The sequence below is a fragment of the Emys orbicularis genome, chromosome 8 (genome assembly GCF_028017835.1).
Source record: "Emys orbicularis isolate rEmyOrb1 chromosome 8, rEmyOrb1.hap1, whole genome shotgun sequence".
Classification (NCBI taxonomy): Eukaryota; Metazoa; Chordata; order Testudines; family Emydidae; genus Emys; species Emys orbicularis.
Window position 1 is genome coordinate 78,839,013 of NC_088690.1, and position 19,379 is coordinate 78,858,391.

General features: G+C 46.0%; 1 protein-coding gene across 2 annotated transcripts in view; it reads left to right on the forward strand.

Annotated features, from left to right (window-relative positions):
- Positions 1-19,379, forward strand: part of SIL1 (SIL1 nucleotide exchange factor) — a 230,082-nt gene that overhangs the window by 138,383 nt on the left and 72,320 nt on the right. For both annotated transcript variants that reach the window (XM_065409239.1, XM_065409240.1), the window contains exons 6-7: positions 10,422-10,613; positions 16,141-16,262. In XM_065409239.1, coding sequence (XP_065265311.1) covers positions 10,422-10,613; positions 16,141-16,262 — 314 coding nt within the window. The remainder of the gene's footprint in view (positions 1-10,421; positions 10,614-16,140; positions 16,263-19,379) is intronic.

The window sequence follows — 19,379 nt, forward strand, 5'->3', positions numbered from 1 at the left end:
AGTCAGTTCCAAAAAAAGTCCTCATATAAAACAAATACACTTAAAAAGGCCAAAAAAGCCCGCTCTTTTCAAAAAGAGACCTGCTCATTTATTTCTCTGCCTGCCAGCATAACATAAAGTTTCAACTCAGGTTGTCCGCTCTTGGCTACTCAGTCACATAGAGGCCACCATTCAAAGTAAAACAAACTACGTTTGTGTATATAAGGCTGAGCAAATGGGATGCAGCTTTTTTCTCTTGAGCACCAGAGAGGATTCCTCTGGGTCCAAGCTTCACTCTTGTATGTGGCTGTTGCCTGAGTTGGATAGGAAAACTGAGGCAAGGGAAGTGAGCAATGACTGTGATGCCCCCTCTTTGGGTCCCAAAAACACTATACTGCCATCACAGTCCCCATATATCACGAAGATGTTTAGCCTATCAGTTGATTAGAAATGTTATTCCCTTAGTCCAGTCAATGTGTTACAGTTGCTCTAGCAATATTCTTATCATCCTTTGGGCAAGACATCTCCTTTTTCAGATAATTATTTATCTGGTAGCCAATATTACTGATAGCAGAATTCTTTTATGAATGTCATTTAAATGCAAAAATCAGTAATAATCCATTGTGTGAGAATGAGCCATGTGTGACACTCCCCAGAGATACTCTGAGTTGTGAGGTATCTCACCATCACCTGCCCTTAGTGTGAAGCAGTCTTGCCTGATGCCTGTTGTAGCTCAGCTTCCTGAAACCAACAGCCTCTGGACACAGACAAGCACTGACTTCCAGAGACCTAACCCTCTCCTGTGCAGGGTAGTGACAGACACGCACTAATCCCCGAGCCCCTCTGCCAGCATCCCAATCTGTAATATCCAGCCCCGTCACCAAACACTCTCAGAAATAGCCTAGTAAGCTGTCTCCAAAGAGACAGTGTACACACAGCTTGACTGGCACAACTGCGGATCAGGTCCTTTATAACAACACCACCACTGGAATCTGCTTATAGTGAAATCAAATACACCTCTACCTCGATATAACGCTGTCCTCGGGAGCCAAAAAATCTTACCGCGTTATAGGTGAAACCGCGTTATATCGAACTTGCTTTGATCCGCCGGAGTGCGCAGCCCCGCCCCCCTGGAGCACTGCTTTACCACGTTGTATCAGAATTCGTGTTATATCGGGTAGCGTTATATCGAGGTAGAAGTGTATATTTACAAAAAAATTAAGATTTAAGAGAGAGCTAGGATAATAAGAACAGGTTCTTCTTAGAGTGATAGGTGCACCACTGTAGGTGCAGCAGAGCCCTTGTGCCTGGGATCGGAGATCTTAATCAGCAGTGCCTGTCGGACCACACGTGCACCTCCCCCCTTGAGCTGTGAGTGGGATGTGTATATATAGCACTGTGTGGTCCAACCGCTCCCCAGTTCCATCTCTGTGGCCTTTGGTCTGGGATGGAATCCGCAGCAAAGACCACTTCTCCTTTTCCCCCCAGTAGATAGTGCCTTACCTGTCAGTTTTTAGTGTAGTTAGAGGAAAGGAAAAGTAGTAGGAATACTGTAAAAAAAATATTTTTTTGTTTGTTTTAACTTTACCTTTACCGTTACTTCATAGCTTAGGTTTTCATTTTCCTGCTTCCTGACCTTCCAGATTGGGAAGCTTTTTCCGTCACCCTTATGCTTGGATCTCCCAGCTTTAAGAGTGTCTCTTGCTGGAATGCCTTCCCTGTAACTGATAGTCACCTGTAGTGTATTATTGTCCAGAAGAGGGACATGTCCCACAAAAGTGTTCCCACTGCCATGAATTGACTTCCAGAGCCAGAAGAGACTGGGACATTTGGTTATGACTTTCTCATGGAGGGGGGATAGCTCAGTGGTTTGCGTATTGGCCTGCTAAACCCAGAGTTGAGAGTTCAATCTTTGAGGGGGCCATTTAGGGAACTGGGGTAAAAAAAAAAAATAATCTGTCTGGGGATTGGTCCTGCTTTGAGCAGGGGGTTGGACTAGATGACCTCGTAAGGTCCCTTCCAACCCTGATATTCTATGATTCTATGAAATCACTGAGTCCAACATTGGACCTCGGTCCAGACTCTCCCCAGCAAATGGGATGCAGCCAGGTCATCCGCCAATCCAAATTCCGCACATTCCTCTTAGAGAAAGTAGTCTCTTTCTCGCTCTGATGAGAAGAAACTGGCTTCCTCCTTACGCTCTGAGCCACAGCCCATCAGAACACAATCCCCTGTGAGGTTAGTCACCTTAACATCCTCTGATGGGACATAGCTCCAGGGCCTGTTTGAGTACCACTGGTATGAAACACTAATCTAAGGACCCTAACCAGGCAGACCTACAGTCCTCGGCATCGTCTCTTGGCTCTGGACACTGAGACAGACCGACTTCAGGAGCTATGGCACCGATAAAGCTGCTGGCATCTTTTTCAGCACTGCCAAAGCCGCCGGCCCTGCGTCCTCTGTTCCTTCTTACTGCCGGTGACAGTTGGATGAAGCACCTTTGGCTGGTTTCATTGTTGTTGTACATAATTTATAGATAGTTAGTTAATAGTGTTATAGTTAGTCAATAGAGTCCCAGTTGGGACTTTGCTCCGAGCGGGGCATGCGCCACTGCCCCGGCTTCAAGGGCCTAAGAGACGTTACCCATCCTCTTCCCGCCCAGCTGCCCAACCTGACCCTCCCACAAGTCAGGGAGGCCAGAAGCAGTCATTTTGAGGGTGCGCTCGAGGACGGCACCCCAGCTAATGTACTGGATCCAACCCCGCCCTTCCGTCTGCTGGGTGCTAGACGTGGTTGCTTTGGTCTACACCCTGCAGTTTATAGCCAACCATCCCTCCTACCCGCCTTCCCCGTCCATCTTCAGGGAACCTTCTCATGAGCAACTCCTTGTTCAGGAGGTCAAAAACCTCCTGCGCTTGGGGGCAGTGGAAAAGGTTCCTCGGAACATGGAAGGCAGAGGATTCTACTCCCGCTACTTCCTAATTCCGAAGGCAAAAAGGGGCCTCAGATCCATCCTAGACCTGTGTTGCCTCAACAAGTCTCTCAAGAAGTTGAAGTTTTGCATGGTCTCCCTGGATCCGGGAGACTGGTACGGCACCCTCGATTTAAAGGATGCATACTTCCATATTTCCATCTTCCCGGGGCACCGGCGCTTCCTCCGCTTCATATTGGGCCGGTGCCATTTCCAATTCACAGTGATGCCCTTTGGTCTCTCGTCGGCCCCGAGGGTATTCACAAAGTATATAGCACCAGTGGCTGCTTACGTGAGACATCGGGGAGTCCAAATATATCTGTAACTCAACGACTGGTTGATAAGGGGCCGGTCTCCAGAGCAGGTGCGGAGACATCTTCACCTGGTACGTTCCACCTGTCGCAACCTGGGGTTGATAATAAACGAGAACAATTCAACCTTGACACCAGTACAATGCATAGAATTCATCAGAGCAGTTGTTGACTCCACTCGGCCCAGGGCCTTCCTCCCAGAGACTCGGTTCCAGGCCATGGCGGGCCTGCGAGCCCACCCGCTCACCACTGCCCACGTGTCTGAGGCTGCTGGGCCACATGGCAACAGGTACTTACGTGGTCAGGCACGCCTGGCTCCGCCTCAGACCTCTTCAGGTGTGGCTGGCATCGGTCTATGTCCCCAACTGGCACAGCGTGGACCGAGTAGTCAGGATTCCAGACAGCGTCCTGTCATCCCTCCTCTGGTGGCAGTATCCCAACTCAGTGTTGGAAGAAGTTCCCTTCACGGCCCTGGTCTTGTCAGTGACCCTTGTCTCCGACGCCTCAGACCTGGGTTAGGGAGCCCATCTGGGCACCCTCAATACTCAAGGTCGCTGATCCAGTCACAATCGTTCCCTGCATATCACTGTCAGGGAGCTCAAGGCTGTTTGACTAACCTTCCTAGCCTTTCTACCTCATATACAAGGCAGAGTAGTCCAGGGCCTGATGGACAACGCGGCTGCGGTCTTCTATATCAACAGGCAGGGTGGAGCCAGGTCATTTGTCCTCTGCCAGGAAGCCCTCTGGCTCTGGGACTTCTGTCTGCAGCACAACATCCATCTTGTAGCTGCTCACCTTCCAGGAACCAAGAAGGCTTTGGCAGATGGCTTCAGCAGGACGTTCTCATCTTGCCACGAGTGGTCCCTTCATCCAGAGGTGGCCAGTTCCATCTTCTGCAGGTGGGGAACTCCCTGGGTAGACCTGTTCATGTCCCGGCAGAACAGGAAATGCCACGTCTTCTGCTTGATTGGGGTATGGACAGAGGATCCCTGTCGGACACCTTTTTGCTCCCGTGGTCGGTGGCTCTGATGTACGCCTTCCCTCTGGTGCCGTTACTACCTAGGGTCCTCACGAAAATCAAACAGGACAGGGTGAGCGTCATCCTCACAGTGCCGGCGTGGCTGCGCCAACACTGGTTCAGCATTCTGATGGACCTCTCAGTGGCAATCCCGTTCCAGCTACCGCTCCGGTCAGATCTGTTGTCCCAGAACCTCAGTCCTCTGCACCTCAACCTGGCGGTGTTACATCTGACTGCTTGGCTGCTGCATGGCTAAACGTGCAAGAGCAGTAGTGCTCGGCTGAGGTTCAGCGTGTTCTGCTGGGAAGTAGGAAGCTTTCCACCAGGGCAACCTACATGGCCAAGTGGAAACAGTTCACCTGCTGGATTGCGGACAAAGGTGTTCATCCTGAGTGGGCTTCACTGCAGCTTATTCTGGACTATCTCCTGCACCTCAAGCTCCATGACTTGTCCCTCTCATTGATCAAGGTCCATCTTGCGGCCATCTCAGCCTTCCACCTGCCGTTTGAGAGCAGGTTGATTTTTGCTCAGGATATCATGGCCAGATTCCTTGAGGGCTTGGAACGCCTCTACCCGCATGTCAGGGATCTGGTCCCTCCGTGGGACTTGAATCTGGTGCTGTCGCAGCTTGTGGGTCCTCCCTTCGAGCCACTGGCTTCCTGTTCCCTCCTTCTCCTGGTCGCAGTGACATCGGCCTGCTGGGTATCTGAGATTTGAGTGCTCACCTTGGAGCCGCCTTACACGGTCTTCTACACGGACAAGGTCCAACTAAGGCCACACCCAGCATTTTTCCCCAAGACAGTCTCTCAGATTCACTCGAGCCAGGACATTTACTTACCAATCTTCTTTCCGATGCCACATAGATCGGAGGAGGAGTGCAGGCTACATGCCCTGGACATCAGAAGGGCTCTGGCCTTCTACACTGACAGGACCAAGCCATTCCGTAAGTCGATGCAATTATTCGTCACTTTGGCCGTCAGAATGAAAGGTTGCCCTGTATCCACTCAAAGAATTTCTTCTTGAATCACTCCCTGCATTTGCTTCTGCTACGACTAAGCGAAGGTGCCACCCCGGCGATTGTCACTGCCCACTCTACCAGGACGCAGGCCTCTTCAGTAGCCTTTCTGGCCCATGTGCTTATCCAGGACATCTGTAGAGTGGCCACCTGGTCATCTGTCAACACTTTTATGTCCCACTATGCCTTGACCCAGCAGGCCCGGGACGATGCTGGCTTCGGTAGGGCAGTACTGCAAGCCGCTAAGCTATGAACTCCGAGCCCACCTCCGTGGATGCTGCTTGTGAGTCACCTAAAATGGAATCGACATGAGCAAGCACTTGAAGAAGAAAAAACGGTTACCTACCTTTTAGTAAATGTTGTTGTTCCAGATGTGTTCATGTCCATTCTTCCTGCTCTTCTAACCCTCTGTCGGAGTTGCCGGCCACGAGGAACTGAGAGGGTGCAGAGCCGGCGGTGCCTAATATAACGCGGCGTGGGAGCACCACTCCAGGGCGTGGGCAGAAATCTCAGACAACTGTGCACGTGGACAAGGCCGTCCATACCCATACGCAAACTACGCAGCTGCATAGGGCACCAGGAAATTCGGGGCACCAAATTTCCTGGTGCCCTACGCAGCTGCATGCTGCATCCAGCTCCAGCGGCCAGCCCGATCCCCCGGACGGCTGAGCTGGCCCCTCATGGGCTGCGCACAACAAGGCCCAGGAAAGCTGCCTCCGCCCCTGCCTCACCCTTTTCCCCTCAGCCCCTGCTCCGCCCCGCCTCTTCCCGCCCCTGCCCTACCCCCACTCCACCCCTTCCCACCCAAACCCCATCCCCTGAGCTATGGGTCCTGGGGGACTGCAGCAGGGGTTGGGGTCGGGCCTGCCCTGCACTCACCGGGCAGCGGGAACTGGAGCGACCCGGCCCCAGCCCGCTCTGCTATGCAGGCTCCCAGCTGCGCCGCTGGTGAGTGCTGGGGGGTTGTTCTCCCCCCTCCCCCCCCCGCCTTCTCTCAAACCTGGGAGCAGAGCGGAGCAGGCTGAGGCCGGGTCGCTCCACTTCCCGCCGCCCCGTGAGTGCGGGGGCGGGCCTGACTCCTGCTGCCTTCCTGCACTGGGTGCTCCTGCCTCCCAAAGCCCTTGGGCGCAGCCCCCCTCTCCCCCGTGGAGGCCTGGGAGTGAGACACTCCCCCTACCTCGGAGGCCCGGGGCCAGCCCCCCCGCAGTGGGGCTGCGTAGGGCACCACAATCTCTAGGGACGGCCTTGCACGTGGTGGAATGGACATGAGCAACACATCTGGAAGAACAATAGTTACAAAAAGGTAGGTAACCATTTTTTTGTAGAAAAGTTACTCCAGAGGTAAGAAACAGGATTGAAGACAAAACGGAGATGATGCAGCTGCCTTTTATATTCTTTTGCCATGCGGCTTGTACTTCCTTTGTCCCAAACACAAGCTTCACAGTACATGGCATGGAAGCCTTAGAGTTCTCTGTCCACAGGCATACCACATGCTTTGCTGACTCATAAGATGTCTTCCCTGGTTCCTTTCAATGGGTTCATTGTACAGTTTATGATCCTTGATGGGCCATCAAACAGGTTAGGCAGTGCTGATGCCAGTCTGTCTGGGGGTGTCACCCAGAAACATCACAAGTTTGGAAATACAGATATACCATACATATCTATAACTTCCTTTCTTACAGTCCAGTAAACCTTGAAATGCCCCTTTTGAGGTGCCCCAACACCACCAGTCTCTTCTTCCCCATTGCTTGTTCTCCCGTGTGTTCCCCCTGTTGGGTTCACATCCCTCTTTTCAACCTGTTTTTCCTGTTAACTTCACATGCAAATAGAGGTTCCATTGTGCTGGCTTTAGAATGCTTAATTTACATCAGCAACAGGGATAGGTGAATAGACATGCTTTTGTCTGGCAGAAGCCCTGTTTGTTCACTCTGCCTTGTAACAGACTTTAAAACAGGGGTCTCAAACTCAAATGACCAGGAGGGCCACATGAGGACTAGTTCATTGGCCCAAGGGCCGCATCACTGACACACACCCCCTCGCTGCCCCCGGCCCTGCCCCCACTCCACCCCTTCCATGAGGCCCCGCCCCTGCCCTGCCTCTTCCCACCCCTTCCCTGTCCCCATTCCAACCCCTTCCCTGAAGTCCCCACCCCAACTCTGCCCCCTTCCTGCCCCCAGAGGGGGCAGGAGGGGTGTGGCAGGGGCTCAGGGCAGTGAGTTGAGGTGCAGGGTGCGGCAGGGGGCTCAGGACAGGGAGTGCAGGAGGTATGCAGGGTACGGCAGGGGGCTCAGGGCAGGGAATTGGGGTGTGGGGTGCAGGACGGGTGAGGGGTGCGGCAAGGGGTTGGGGTGCAGGGTGCAGCAGGGGGCTCAGGGCAGGGGATCAGGGTGTGGGGTGCAGGAGGGGTGAGGGGTGTGGCAGAGGGTTGGGGTTCAGCCAGGAGGCTCAGAGCAGGGGGTTGGGGTGCAGCAGGGGTGTGGGATGCAGCAGGGGGCTCAGGGCAGGGGGTTGGGAGTGCAGGCAGGGGGCTCAGGGCAGGGGGTTGGGTGTGGGGTGCATTAGGGGGCTCAGGGTAGGGAGTTGGGGTGCAAGAGGGATGTGGGATGCAGCGGGGGCTCAGGGCAGGGGATTGGGGTGCAGGCAGAGGGCTCAGGGCAGGGAGTTGGGGGGCAGGGTGCAGGAGGGCTTCGGGCTCTGGCTCGGAGCCGCTTACTAAAGTGGCTCTGGGGTGGCAGCGGCGCACACTGGGGCCAGGGCAGGCTGCCTGCTTCCCTGCCTGTCCTGGCCCCGGCCCCGCTCCGCGAAGCAGTTGGAACCATGTCCCTGCGGCCCCTGGGGGAGGGGGATGCAGGGCTCGGCGCACTGCTTGCCGCTCCTCCAGGTACCTCCCCCGAAGCTTCCATTGGCCGCGGTTCCCCATTCCCGGCCAATGGGAGCTGCGGGGGAGGGGGGCGGTGCCTGGAAACCAGGGCAACACACGGAGCTCTCTGCTCCCTCCCCTCCCCCCGGCCGCAGGGACGTGATGCCAGCTGCTTCAGGAGCGGCGCGGGGCTCGAGGGGGGCAATCCCACGGGTGTAGTTTGCCCACCCCTGGCCTGGAGGTAGGCCGGGGGAGGAGGGGGCCGCGGGCCGCTTGGCGGGCCGCAGGAAATCCACGGGCCGCATGTTTGAGACCCCTGCTTTAAAACATAATTTCAGTGTATATATGTACACGTTTCCTTATAGAGTGTCAGTGCATGCATTTCTTAGTTATATTGATGACCAGTTTATCATTGGCTTTCATTTGATACCTTACTAGGCACTTGTTGGATAAGTACTACGAAAGCAGTGTGTTGGGTATAGTGCGTTTGTCAGGCCTGATAGGAGTTGCTCACACAGAGTACTGAACCTTTTGCCATTGAGGGGATCCTAGGGTCACACCATGTCCTTCAAAAACTATTTTAATAGATATGTCAACAACTGGGCTAAAAACAGCTACATCTAATGGATGTAAAATACTCCATTTTACATCATTTACTGCTGCAAGGACCAAATTCATCCCTGGGGTAACTCCACTGAAGTAGAGTTGACTTAATACCAAGGATGAACTTTGCTCTATAACTTTAATGCTCATTTCCCTTTGTTGGGAGGAATGGGGGTAGTGTTCTGAATTTCCATACAGTGTATATAGCAATTTAACCAAAGCAAACAGTAGCACAAATTGTACAGCTACCATTAGATTGACAGTGATTTAACTTTCATCCCTAAATTGTTCTCTTTGACAGCTTGAGCTCACGGTTTTCTTTCGCATGAACCATAAAGTGTGTGTTTAATACTAGGGTATATTAGGTTGGAATGAGCAATGAAATTGAAAATCTTTTGGGCTCAGATCCTCACACAATTCTCTTCCATACAAAGACAAGTGATCACATCATTTCCATTCTCTGATATCTCTGTTCATTCTGAAGTGGACCCTGGAATGGTCTTCCTTTTTTTCATAATCTTGCTGGCCACGCTTCAACGTATCTCACATTAGCCTTTTTTCTCTGCTTCCTTTCTGGCTTTATCTATATATCAGAAGTTTCAACTGTGTCCGTCCACACAATTTAACGCTACCTGGAACAATTTACCTGAGTCTCTCCACCTTGTTCACTTCTCATCTCCTTTCATATCTCAGCTGAAAGTATCTCTCTTCTTTCTTACTTTCCACATGTAACTTTTATATTCTCACGCTCTGCTGTTACTGAACTCTGCAAAACTTTATAGGGTATTGTTTGTATGAGAGATACTATATAAAATAGAGTTCTATTGCACTGTCACATCACCAGACTGAGTATTTAACACATTCTTGGCCATTTTTAAAAGTGAGTTTAAGGAGACAGGGCCTTCATCACAGCAGCCAGCCCAAATTCAGTTTAGGGAATTACCTTGATGTTTCAGTTAAATACAATACTCTCTATTTCCTGTCCTAAACTGTTATGCAAGATTGCTGGATGCTCTTAAATAGCTGCTGCCTGCCTGAGTATATGCTAGGTGCCTGCATTTTAGTGGTTGGTGAAGTGATTCTGGTATTTGTAATTTTGGAGCCGTTGGGGTGAAAGTCACTGTATAAAAATGTGACAAGATGACGATGATGTTAGTATTGAATGGATTTAAGTATTGTGGCACTTTTAGCCTTATGGCATATCAAGAGTAATGCTTTTTTATTTTGCTTAATCTTGAATGGTGTGTAGGAAGGGGATAGAGAGATGATATAGAATGGTAGGTGCAGACAAAGCTATGAGGTAATTTCTTCTCTCTTCATATTAGTATCTAAGGGCCAGATTTTAAAGGTATTTAGGCACCTAAAGATGCAGATAGAAACTTAGTGGAATTTTCAAAATCTCAAATTCCCCCCTGATTTCAGTTGGAGTTAGGTATCTATATACTTTTGAAACTCACACTGAGTGCCTATTTGCATCTTTAGGTACCTAAATACCTTAAAAATCTCTCCCTAAATCTCTAAATCAAGGCCCTCAAACTCACTGAAGGTCAAATTCCACTTTTAAGTTGTCTGTAGGCTGGGGTGTACCTTTAGGATGATGTACTCCCCCAATCCACTGTTTTATCATCTGTATTTCCTTTGGTTTTACTTCTCTCATTTCCAAGGCTAATCTGGAAGATGTGAGACAAAGGTTTCGTCCCATAGAAGAGCTGAAGAAGGAGTTTGAAAAACTCAATATGAAGATAGAAACTGATTTTGAAGTTATGGTTAAATTAATCAACAAATTCAACAGCTCTACTTCTACTCTGGATGAGAAAGTAGCAGCACTGTACGACCTGGAATATTATGTTCATCAGGTGAGGTAACAAAAAAACATTAACAGCTGCTGTGTAAAATCCAGGGAATTTGGTATCATAAATGCGGTTTTATTCTTCTTTTCACTATCAGATAATACAAATTAATTATGGCAATCCGAAGACAATAAGTGATTTCACAGGACCACTGCAGGCTTATTTTATATCTGCATTTCTAATACATTATTATTCTAAACTGATAAAATATAATCGCTATTTACCTAGAGGCCAAGTTTTCACAATTTGCGATGTGCTCTCAGCCCTCTGTATGTATCTATCTTTTTGCCTGTGGTTGATGAAGATGGGTTTTATTTGCCATTTGTGTGTATATTTTTATTGTTGAAATTATTAATCAGTGCCCTGAATGCCTTGCAGGGTACAGGGATGGGTATTTCATAAATATAAATAAAATTATTATTCTTTTATTATTACATGAAAGGCATCTGTTGTCCTGTGTGACTAGGGTGATCAGATGTTCTGGTATTATCGGGACCATCCTGATATGAGGGGCTTTGTCTTTTATATACACAACTATGCCCCTCCACTACAGAAAAAAGAAGTGTCCCAATTTTTTTCATACTTGCTATCTGGTCACCCTTCATGATTATCTCTCCTCACACTTCTCCATACAGAAAGCCACTATATCAAGAAAGATAACCCAGGCATGCGCGCACACATACAGAAAACCCATCTTTTAGCTCAGAGCGACTTAGAAATGGGATGTGGGCCCACAAGTGACCAGAATTTTTTGGCCACCAAACAGCTGTCTGATGGTAGGTGAAATGAGTTTGTTCCCAGTAAACAGATGCCCATGTCCCAAAAATCATTTTCAGCACCTATTTGCTTTCTTGTGAACAATCTCGGTGCAGAGACCGAGGCCAGAATGAACCTTGTAGAGAAAAAAGTACCCTCTTATATCACATGCAGATGTCACGTTTAGTTTGAAGCAGATTGACAGAGGCAAATATGGGGAAGCTTCCACTGCTGTTCTCAGTGCTGAACCTTCTCTGTGGAGTTCAGTCTCCAGAGATGTTAATCTGGCACCTTTCACTAGCATGAAATGCATTTAAAAAACAGTTTTTGGGAGAAGCTAGAAAAAAATGGTCTGATGAGAAGCAAAGTCCATCTGCCAAGCTTCCTGCAAAAGAAAAATCTCTTTCAAAGTATTATTTCCAGAGCTTTTCATCTCCTATTCCCATACTGAATCTTTCTCACAGACATTCACAGAGTGGCAAACTTTGGCACTCTCTTTCCTTGCAATACTTTTGCTGCCATGTGCACCTGACTTACTCAAAGAATAAACTTGGACTGCCAATGCCCTAACTGCTGGTTATATACGCTCCAGGATCAGGGGGAACCAAGTTCAATCCCTGTGATTCAGAAATGCTAGTATAGATGGTAAGTGCTCACTGCTTCCTGTTCTGTAGGACCAGAGTGGTGAAGGGAATCATACCCAAACACAAACAGGTGGGACTCTGAACTACTAGAAGAGAGAAAATGGAGGGGAAGCTGTAATATGAATGGAGGATAGCTGCAGATGTATGGGCAGTCCCTCCATGTCCCACAGGCAGCTGATAAGAAATATTACCTGCCCTTCAGTAGGCATAACTTTCTCCTCTTTCTTCCTCCAGCTAGTTGAGTGCCCCCTGGATGTTATCTCTATTTAATAATAACTTTAGCAACACTTGCTTAGTGTAATTACTGAAGGACAGCCAAATACGCTCCTGGAGCATAACACAAAAAAGAATGTCAGGAGTTCTCTGTCCTGTGACTCAGTTACACCAATGCAGGCCGATGGATCTGAGTAGCAATCCTTAACAGGACATTACAGAAGAGTGTGGAAAGCAAGAAGCCAAGGCTACACAGACCTATTGAGGAAAAACGTTGGCTCCATTCCGTCTTCTTTACAAGGTGATGGACCTCCAAGTTAGACCCTACTGCACCACTAATGCTAATACTCCAGCTCTTGTGTGCTACCCTGTACTGGCTCCTCAGTCCTCAGAATGCGAAGTGTACTGTTGATGGGAAGCCCTGGAGTGGAAAATCTTTTGTACTCTGAGGTTTCCTAGCAGAGTATTACTGTCTACTCTGAGGAGCAAGTCATGGGGAAGTCCCAGATTGCTGGCACATAAGCAGTGATTGGTCCTTCAGGATCTAGCAGAGAAGCCACTGGATGTGCTGAGGAAGCAGTGGTAAGGGGTCAGGGACTGGATTGGGATTGGGTGGGGGAAGGACTGGATTGGGAGATTTACCCAACTTGAACTTTCACAGAGAATCAGCTCAGGGTCACAGGTCTTCTCCAGCTCTTATTTTGCCAGAATCAGTTGGCCCCTATGCTAATCAGGATTCAGCTTAGTGTGTTTGGGGCAGCTGTGGAGAGACCGAGAATGCTGTGCTGTTATCTGTAACATGCAAAAAACAAAGCAAGTATAAAGAAAACAGAGCATAACTCCTTTATAAACAGAGCCCAGAGTGTTAACACCCCAGTGCACACAGAGCCCAGGCCCCTTTTCATAGTTTGCAGTCTCATTTTTCTCTCTCAGATTATTTACTCTTCTTTCTTTGTCTTTTTCTTCCTTTCCCCTTCAGAACTGCAACACCATTTCACGGTGTTAATTTCCTCTCCTTTCTGTCTTATTGACAGTCTTCTTTTTCCCCGTTTCTAATATTTCCTCTCTCTCCATTTTCTCTCTCTCTCTCCCAATTTAAAGCTGCTCCCTCTGTGACTGCTGTCATATTTACTTGTCTCCCATACCCCCACCTCGGCCGCATGCTTGCTTGCATGAGTGCTCGTTTGATCTTGGGCTTTCTTCTCTGCTGTTTTCAATGGGCTGGAGCTAAGCATTTGCAATAACAACACTGCATACATTGCTCAGCAATGCATTCCCAGCTCCGCAGGGAGGTTAATGCTGTGGCTCTCAAACTTTTTTACTGGTGACCCCTTTCACATACCAAGCCTCTGAGTGCGACCCCCCCTTATAAATTAAAAACACTTTTTTATATATTTAACACCATTATAAATGCTGGAGGCAAAGAGGGGTTTGGGGTGGAGGTTGACAGCTCGTGACCCCCCATGTAATAACCTTGCGACTCAATGAGGGGTCCTGACCCCCAGTTTGAGAACCCCTGGTTAATGCTTATGTGCTTTAAAAAAAAAAAACGTGAGAAGTAGCAGTTTTCACAACAGATGCCAAGAAACAAAATAAGGTTAAAACATTTTTTAAAAAAGTTTTTATATCATTTTTACAATTTATACTCCAGTCTTGTGACTGGGAGACCTTTCACGGGAACTGGAGCTAGACTATGGGACTCGCGCCCAGGTGAGAGTAGAATGACGACTGACCTCACTGTGATCAGTACTAAATGCAAAACTCATGGTTTTTGACTTGGCTTTCCCTCATTAAGCTCTTTATATAGACATATCTGCAAAGTGTAAACTAACCAATCTATTGCTCCTACAGACTGAGAGATACTTGATATTTCTAGTTTTAAATATTGTTAAATATTACGGTGGTTGGGCATAATCAAGGAGATTAGATTAGATTTATATTGCAGTTTAAGATAACTAAAGGAGGGTTGACTCAGAGAAAGGCAAGGAGATACATGAGGTCAGGTTTATAGAAAAGTTAGAAGAATGTGATCCAAAAGGACTTAGGAAAAAACGGTTGCTGCAAAAGATAAATGATCTCACAACTGGACTCCAAGGTACCATTGATTCTTGCTGAGGAGCAGTAAATTGCCAAATGAATGTTGGGTACCACCTCATAATGAATTATAGATAATGCATATAAACCTAAGCCCTGATTCAGTAGGATTTAGGCAGTGAAGCCAATGGGACTGCTTATATTAAGCACATGGATCAGTGTTTGTATGATTAGGATCTTGCTTGAAGTATCTGACCCATAACCAATTTTGTTAAAGGGACACTGTCAAGATAAAAATATTTTACTAATAAAAATCTAGATTATTACATCTGAAACTAATTGGCTAACTCTGTTGTACTCTATTTGGAGTATTTTGTTACTTTTAGCACTTCAGTCAGCTTAGGCAGGGAACCTGAAATGGTCAGTTTTACCTTGTTGACGCAACAGTCTCTTTTTTGTTGTTTTTCAGTGTTTGTCTCCATCACCAAATGGGAATGGTGGGAATTCTAAAAACAAAAAATTCCATGAATATACAAAACGATTTTGAAAATTCCTTGAAGACTACTCTCTCTAGTAGATTTTTGAAAAATCCTTCTTTTAAAATTACAAGCACTAAACCAGGGGTCGGCAACCTTTCAGAAGTGGTGTGCCGAGTCTTCATTTATTCACTCTAATTTAAGGTTTCGCGTGCCAGTAATACATTTGAACGTTTTTAGAAGGTCTCTTTCTATGTCTATAATATATAACTAAACAATTGTTGTATGTAAAGTAAATAAGGTTTTTAAAACGTTTAAGAAGCTTCATTTAAAATTAAATTAAAATGCAGAGCTCCCCGGACCGGTGGCCTGGACCGGGCAGTGTGAGTGCCACTGAAAATCAGCTCGCGTGCCACCTTCGGCACACGTGTCATAGGTTGCCTACCCCTGCACTAAACTTTGCACTAAATAAGCCTGAACTGCTTGAGACTCTCCCTTTAGGTAACAATTGCAAACTACTTGCAGGCACTTTTCTAGTGTTGATTCAGATTTATTTTTCCCTCCTTTTTCTCTGTGGTAGCCCAAAATCTGTTTCAAGTCAAAGTTCAGCAGATGAATGTAAGAATATAGACGATCAGACCACTGGTTCATCTACTCTGGAATCCTGTCTCAGAGTGGTCAGCCAAGTATTGGCTGCTTCAGAGGAAGGCACAAGAAACCCTGCAGCAGGCACTTACGGGATAACCTGCATCCAAGGAAAGTTTCTTGCTAGCCTCCATTAATTCGAGGTTGGCTTCTACCTTTCAAGTTAACACAGTGCCTTGCACTATATTAATGTAGAATGTCAGGAATAGTTTGTCCATCTCTTGCTTTAACCAGAAGCTTAGAATGTGAAGTTAGTGCATTATTGCTGCTGCTGACGGGCTGCTTGACAATTATTTCTAATACTTCAAGACTGCCAATTACAGCTCACTTTGTGTATATGTATAACATACAATTCCCTATGTTCCCAATAATGGCCTTCTAGAGTGAGAATAAGTGAGAATTTACTTTGTTTTGACAGTGTCAGGTTCCCTGAGTTAACAACACATGTGTCAGGGGAAAGTTTTGATAGCTAATCAAATTATTTGAATTCTCAGTGATGCGTTGTATATTTGATAATAGCCACCTGTCAGCGTATATTGTTTCTGGAAGTGTGGAATGTGATGCTCACAGGGAGCAGTGTATGATTTATGAGCCATAATTTTTTTTCTTTAATTTTAACAAGCTTTCAAAACAAAATTCCAGATAGATTTGGAAAAGATAAAATTGATTTAGATGTTGTTCTAATTTACTCTGCTTGAAAACTTGATGGGAACCCAAGTGATGCATGTTAAGTTTTACATTAGTGTGGAATCTATTCATTCATAGGTGGACAATGCGAAAGACTTTCTTTCCTTGGGTGGACTTCAGCTTGTGATTAATGGACTAAACAGCACCGAGCCTGTGCTAAAGGAACATGCTGCCTTTGTCCTGGGAGCTGCACTATCTAGGTGAGCAGTGCGTGTATCCTCACTGGGAATGGGGGTGGGGGAGGATGAATGGGAAAGAATAGCTTTTTAAGAGATCAGACAGTCGAGATACTTTTCTTCACCTTTCTGAACAGATGGGTATTTTATCCTATCTGGTACACATGAAAAATTCCAAGGCTAGTGGAAATGTGACACCAGAGAGATTTCCCTTCTCTTCTCCCCTCCCTTTGTCTTTTTTCTTCTTCTCTTCTCCAGGGAACAGTTCATTTTTGAATAGTGAGATTGTGACATCAGATACACTTTAGTCTTCTGGGAGAACACAAGTCAAGGTTCTGAATCCAGGGGCCTAATTTTGCCATTGAAATGCACATGTGTAATTCCTAACATGTAAAGGCTAAACTTGGTGGCAAGAAACTGAATTGCCGACGGGCTGATCTGAAAGATGTTTATAACTCACTTAAAGATGGCTACCACGGAAAGGAATCCATTTTTCCTCATGTTACACTGTGTTAAAGTGCTTCAAATTGTAGGAATGTTGGCAGCTTGGGTTTGAATGTTGGTTTGTTTTAAAAGCTTTTATAGTGAGTGTGGGGGGGAAGGGGTGAATGTGAATAATAAACACAGAGAAGTCAAGAAACCCAGAGAGAAGGATGAAAGCCAGAAACCTTTTTTAAAAAGTCTGCTTGTTCTTATGCCTTGAAATATGGTCACACTTTACATCATTGTGAATTATTTGTCATTTTTTATCCTATAAAAGCTAGCGTTTCTTTTAGAAGCTTACATACAGTGGGCCAGATCCTCAGCTGGTGTGAATTGGCATACTCCATTGACTTCAGTGAAGTTACACTGATTTACACCAGCTCATGATCTGTCTCTCACTTTTCAGACCAAGCTTGAATTTTTCGTCTCAGTGAGATCTGCCAAGTAAGCTAAAAAAATTTCCAAACTCAAAATGAATTCATATGATAGGCTGGTTTCTTTGTCAGACATTCTCTCAGAACAGAAATGCAATCCCTGCTCTATATTCTGATAATTTAGAGTACCATTTAAAACTACATCTTTAGTGGCTTTATTGGACTTTCTGCTAATGCGTAGAAACTTAATTGTAAGTTTCACATCTTTCATATATCAGGGGGTAGCCATGTTAGTCTGTATCCACAAAAACAACAAGGTGTCCAGTGGCACCTTAAAGACTGATTTATTTATTATGCCCAAATAAACCTGTTAGTCTTTAAGGTGCCACCGGACACCTTGTTGTTTTTACTTCTGTCATAGATACAATGCAGGGAATTTGGAAACATTTAAGGGCAATCTGAAATATAAAGGGGAAAATTTTAAACCACATCTTCCCCGAGAAAGCTAAAGCAACACAGACATGACACAAGAAATTAATGATTGTTCACTAATGCATGTATATTTTTTCTCACTAAATTACAAATGCCTATTGTGGGGAAGAAGTATATCTTTCTCAGATATAGTACTAAAGTACTGTTCTTGCAAACATTTAATTTTTTTAAAAGAGCTTTCTGACAGATGGTAACGTTCAGTGGTTCAGATGATGTACTGTCTCATTCCTTCGTTTCCATATTTGAGGAACTTTTTATTCTTTTTACCTTGCTGTGCTTAAACTTTTTTATTAAATAGACATTTGCATGCTGACATGTTTAGTTTGTGATATCTGGTTAATTTATTTGCTTGTAAATTAGCTAAGTGCTTATTTTGTGTTCCTTTTTAAACTTCCCTGGACATTCAGAGTACTTCACTCAACACATTTTTTTTGCATTGTGTTTTTTTCTAAATCAAGATTATTATTACTATTGTTATTATTTATTAAGCCTGTATTGTTGCATGGGTGTGGCAGTTAGGTGAAGATAATCCACCTTCTGTGCAGTCTCCTTCATACAACCAATGAATTTGTTGCATGCACATTAGCAGTAGAATAAGGGTGGTGATTGGGTGAGTTATCTCTGATATCACAGTGGTCTAGGACTCTTGTAATTCATGAAGTCAGAATGGCTGAGAACTTAATAATTAGGTGGTAACAGACCCTGAATCACAGGGATGATTGAACCTGGTGATACTCTAAATGAAAAGAGCTCTCAACTATGCTTGTAGCTGTCCATCATTTCACACTGACTCAACAGACATTCTAGGCTTCTGAGTGACATACAGAGAGAGTGGCAATCCTGGAATCTTATTATTTATTTATTTGTAATGCAGTAGCACCTAGGAGCCTCAGATATGGACCAGGACCTCATAGACAAACACAGAACAGAAAGACAGTCTCTAACCCAAAGAATTTACAATCTATTTCCTGGTATACACACAGATTTTATACTAGTATAACTATTTCAGTTATGGAAGTGATTTTTTTTTTTAACCAATTTAATTTTACCGGTACAACCCCTGGTGTGGACGCAGCTATACTGGCATAAAAATCCTTATACAGGTGTATCTTAGTCTCCTTTCCATACACGAATAAGCTTTACTGGTATAAGTACTTTTATACTGGGGTAACGGTGCACACACTTAAGAGTACTGTGTGTGTGTGTGTGTGTGTAGTGTAAGTGATAAAACTTTTGTGTGTAGACAAGGCCTTAGTATAATACAAGAGACAATAAGTAGATACAGACAGACTGGTAGAGGGGAACAAAAGGAAACCTGAGATAATAGGAAACAAAAGTTCTAGGTTCTACTCCTGGCTGTGCCACAGACTTCCTGTGTGACTTTGGTCAAGTCATTTACCTTTGTTTGAAGGCAGCCAGTTGAAATGGTTTTATTCCATTTTAGATTAATTGAAAACAATTGTGGTTTAGAACACTGAGTTGTCTCAGACTCCGCACAAATCTCAGACTGAAGACCTTTCAGCTTTAAAATGAATCAACTGATTTTCTTCAAACTTGGTTTGTCCTTGAAAACCATGGGTCAGAGCCCCTTGTGGAAGGGAAGAGCAGAGGCCATGGATGCTATCTTAGGCCTTGGCTACACTTGCAGATGTACAGCGCTGTGAGTTAAACCTGACTTCGTGCAGCTGAGAAGGGAAAGCGCTGCAGTCTGTCCACAGTGACAGCTGCCCAGCGCACTGTCGTGGCCACATTTGCGGCAATTGCAGCGCTATTGGGAGCGGTGCATTATGGG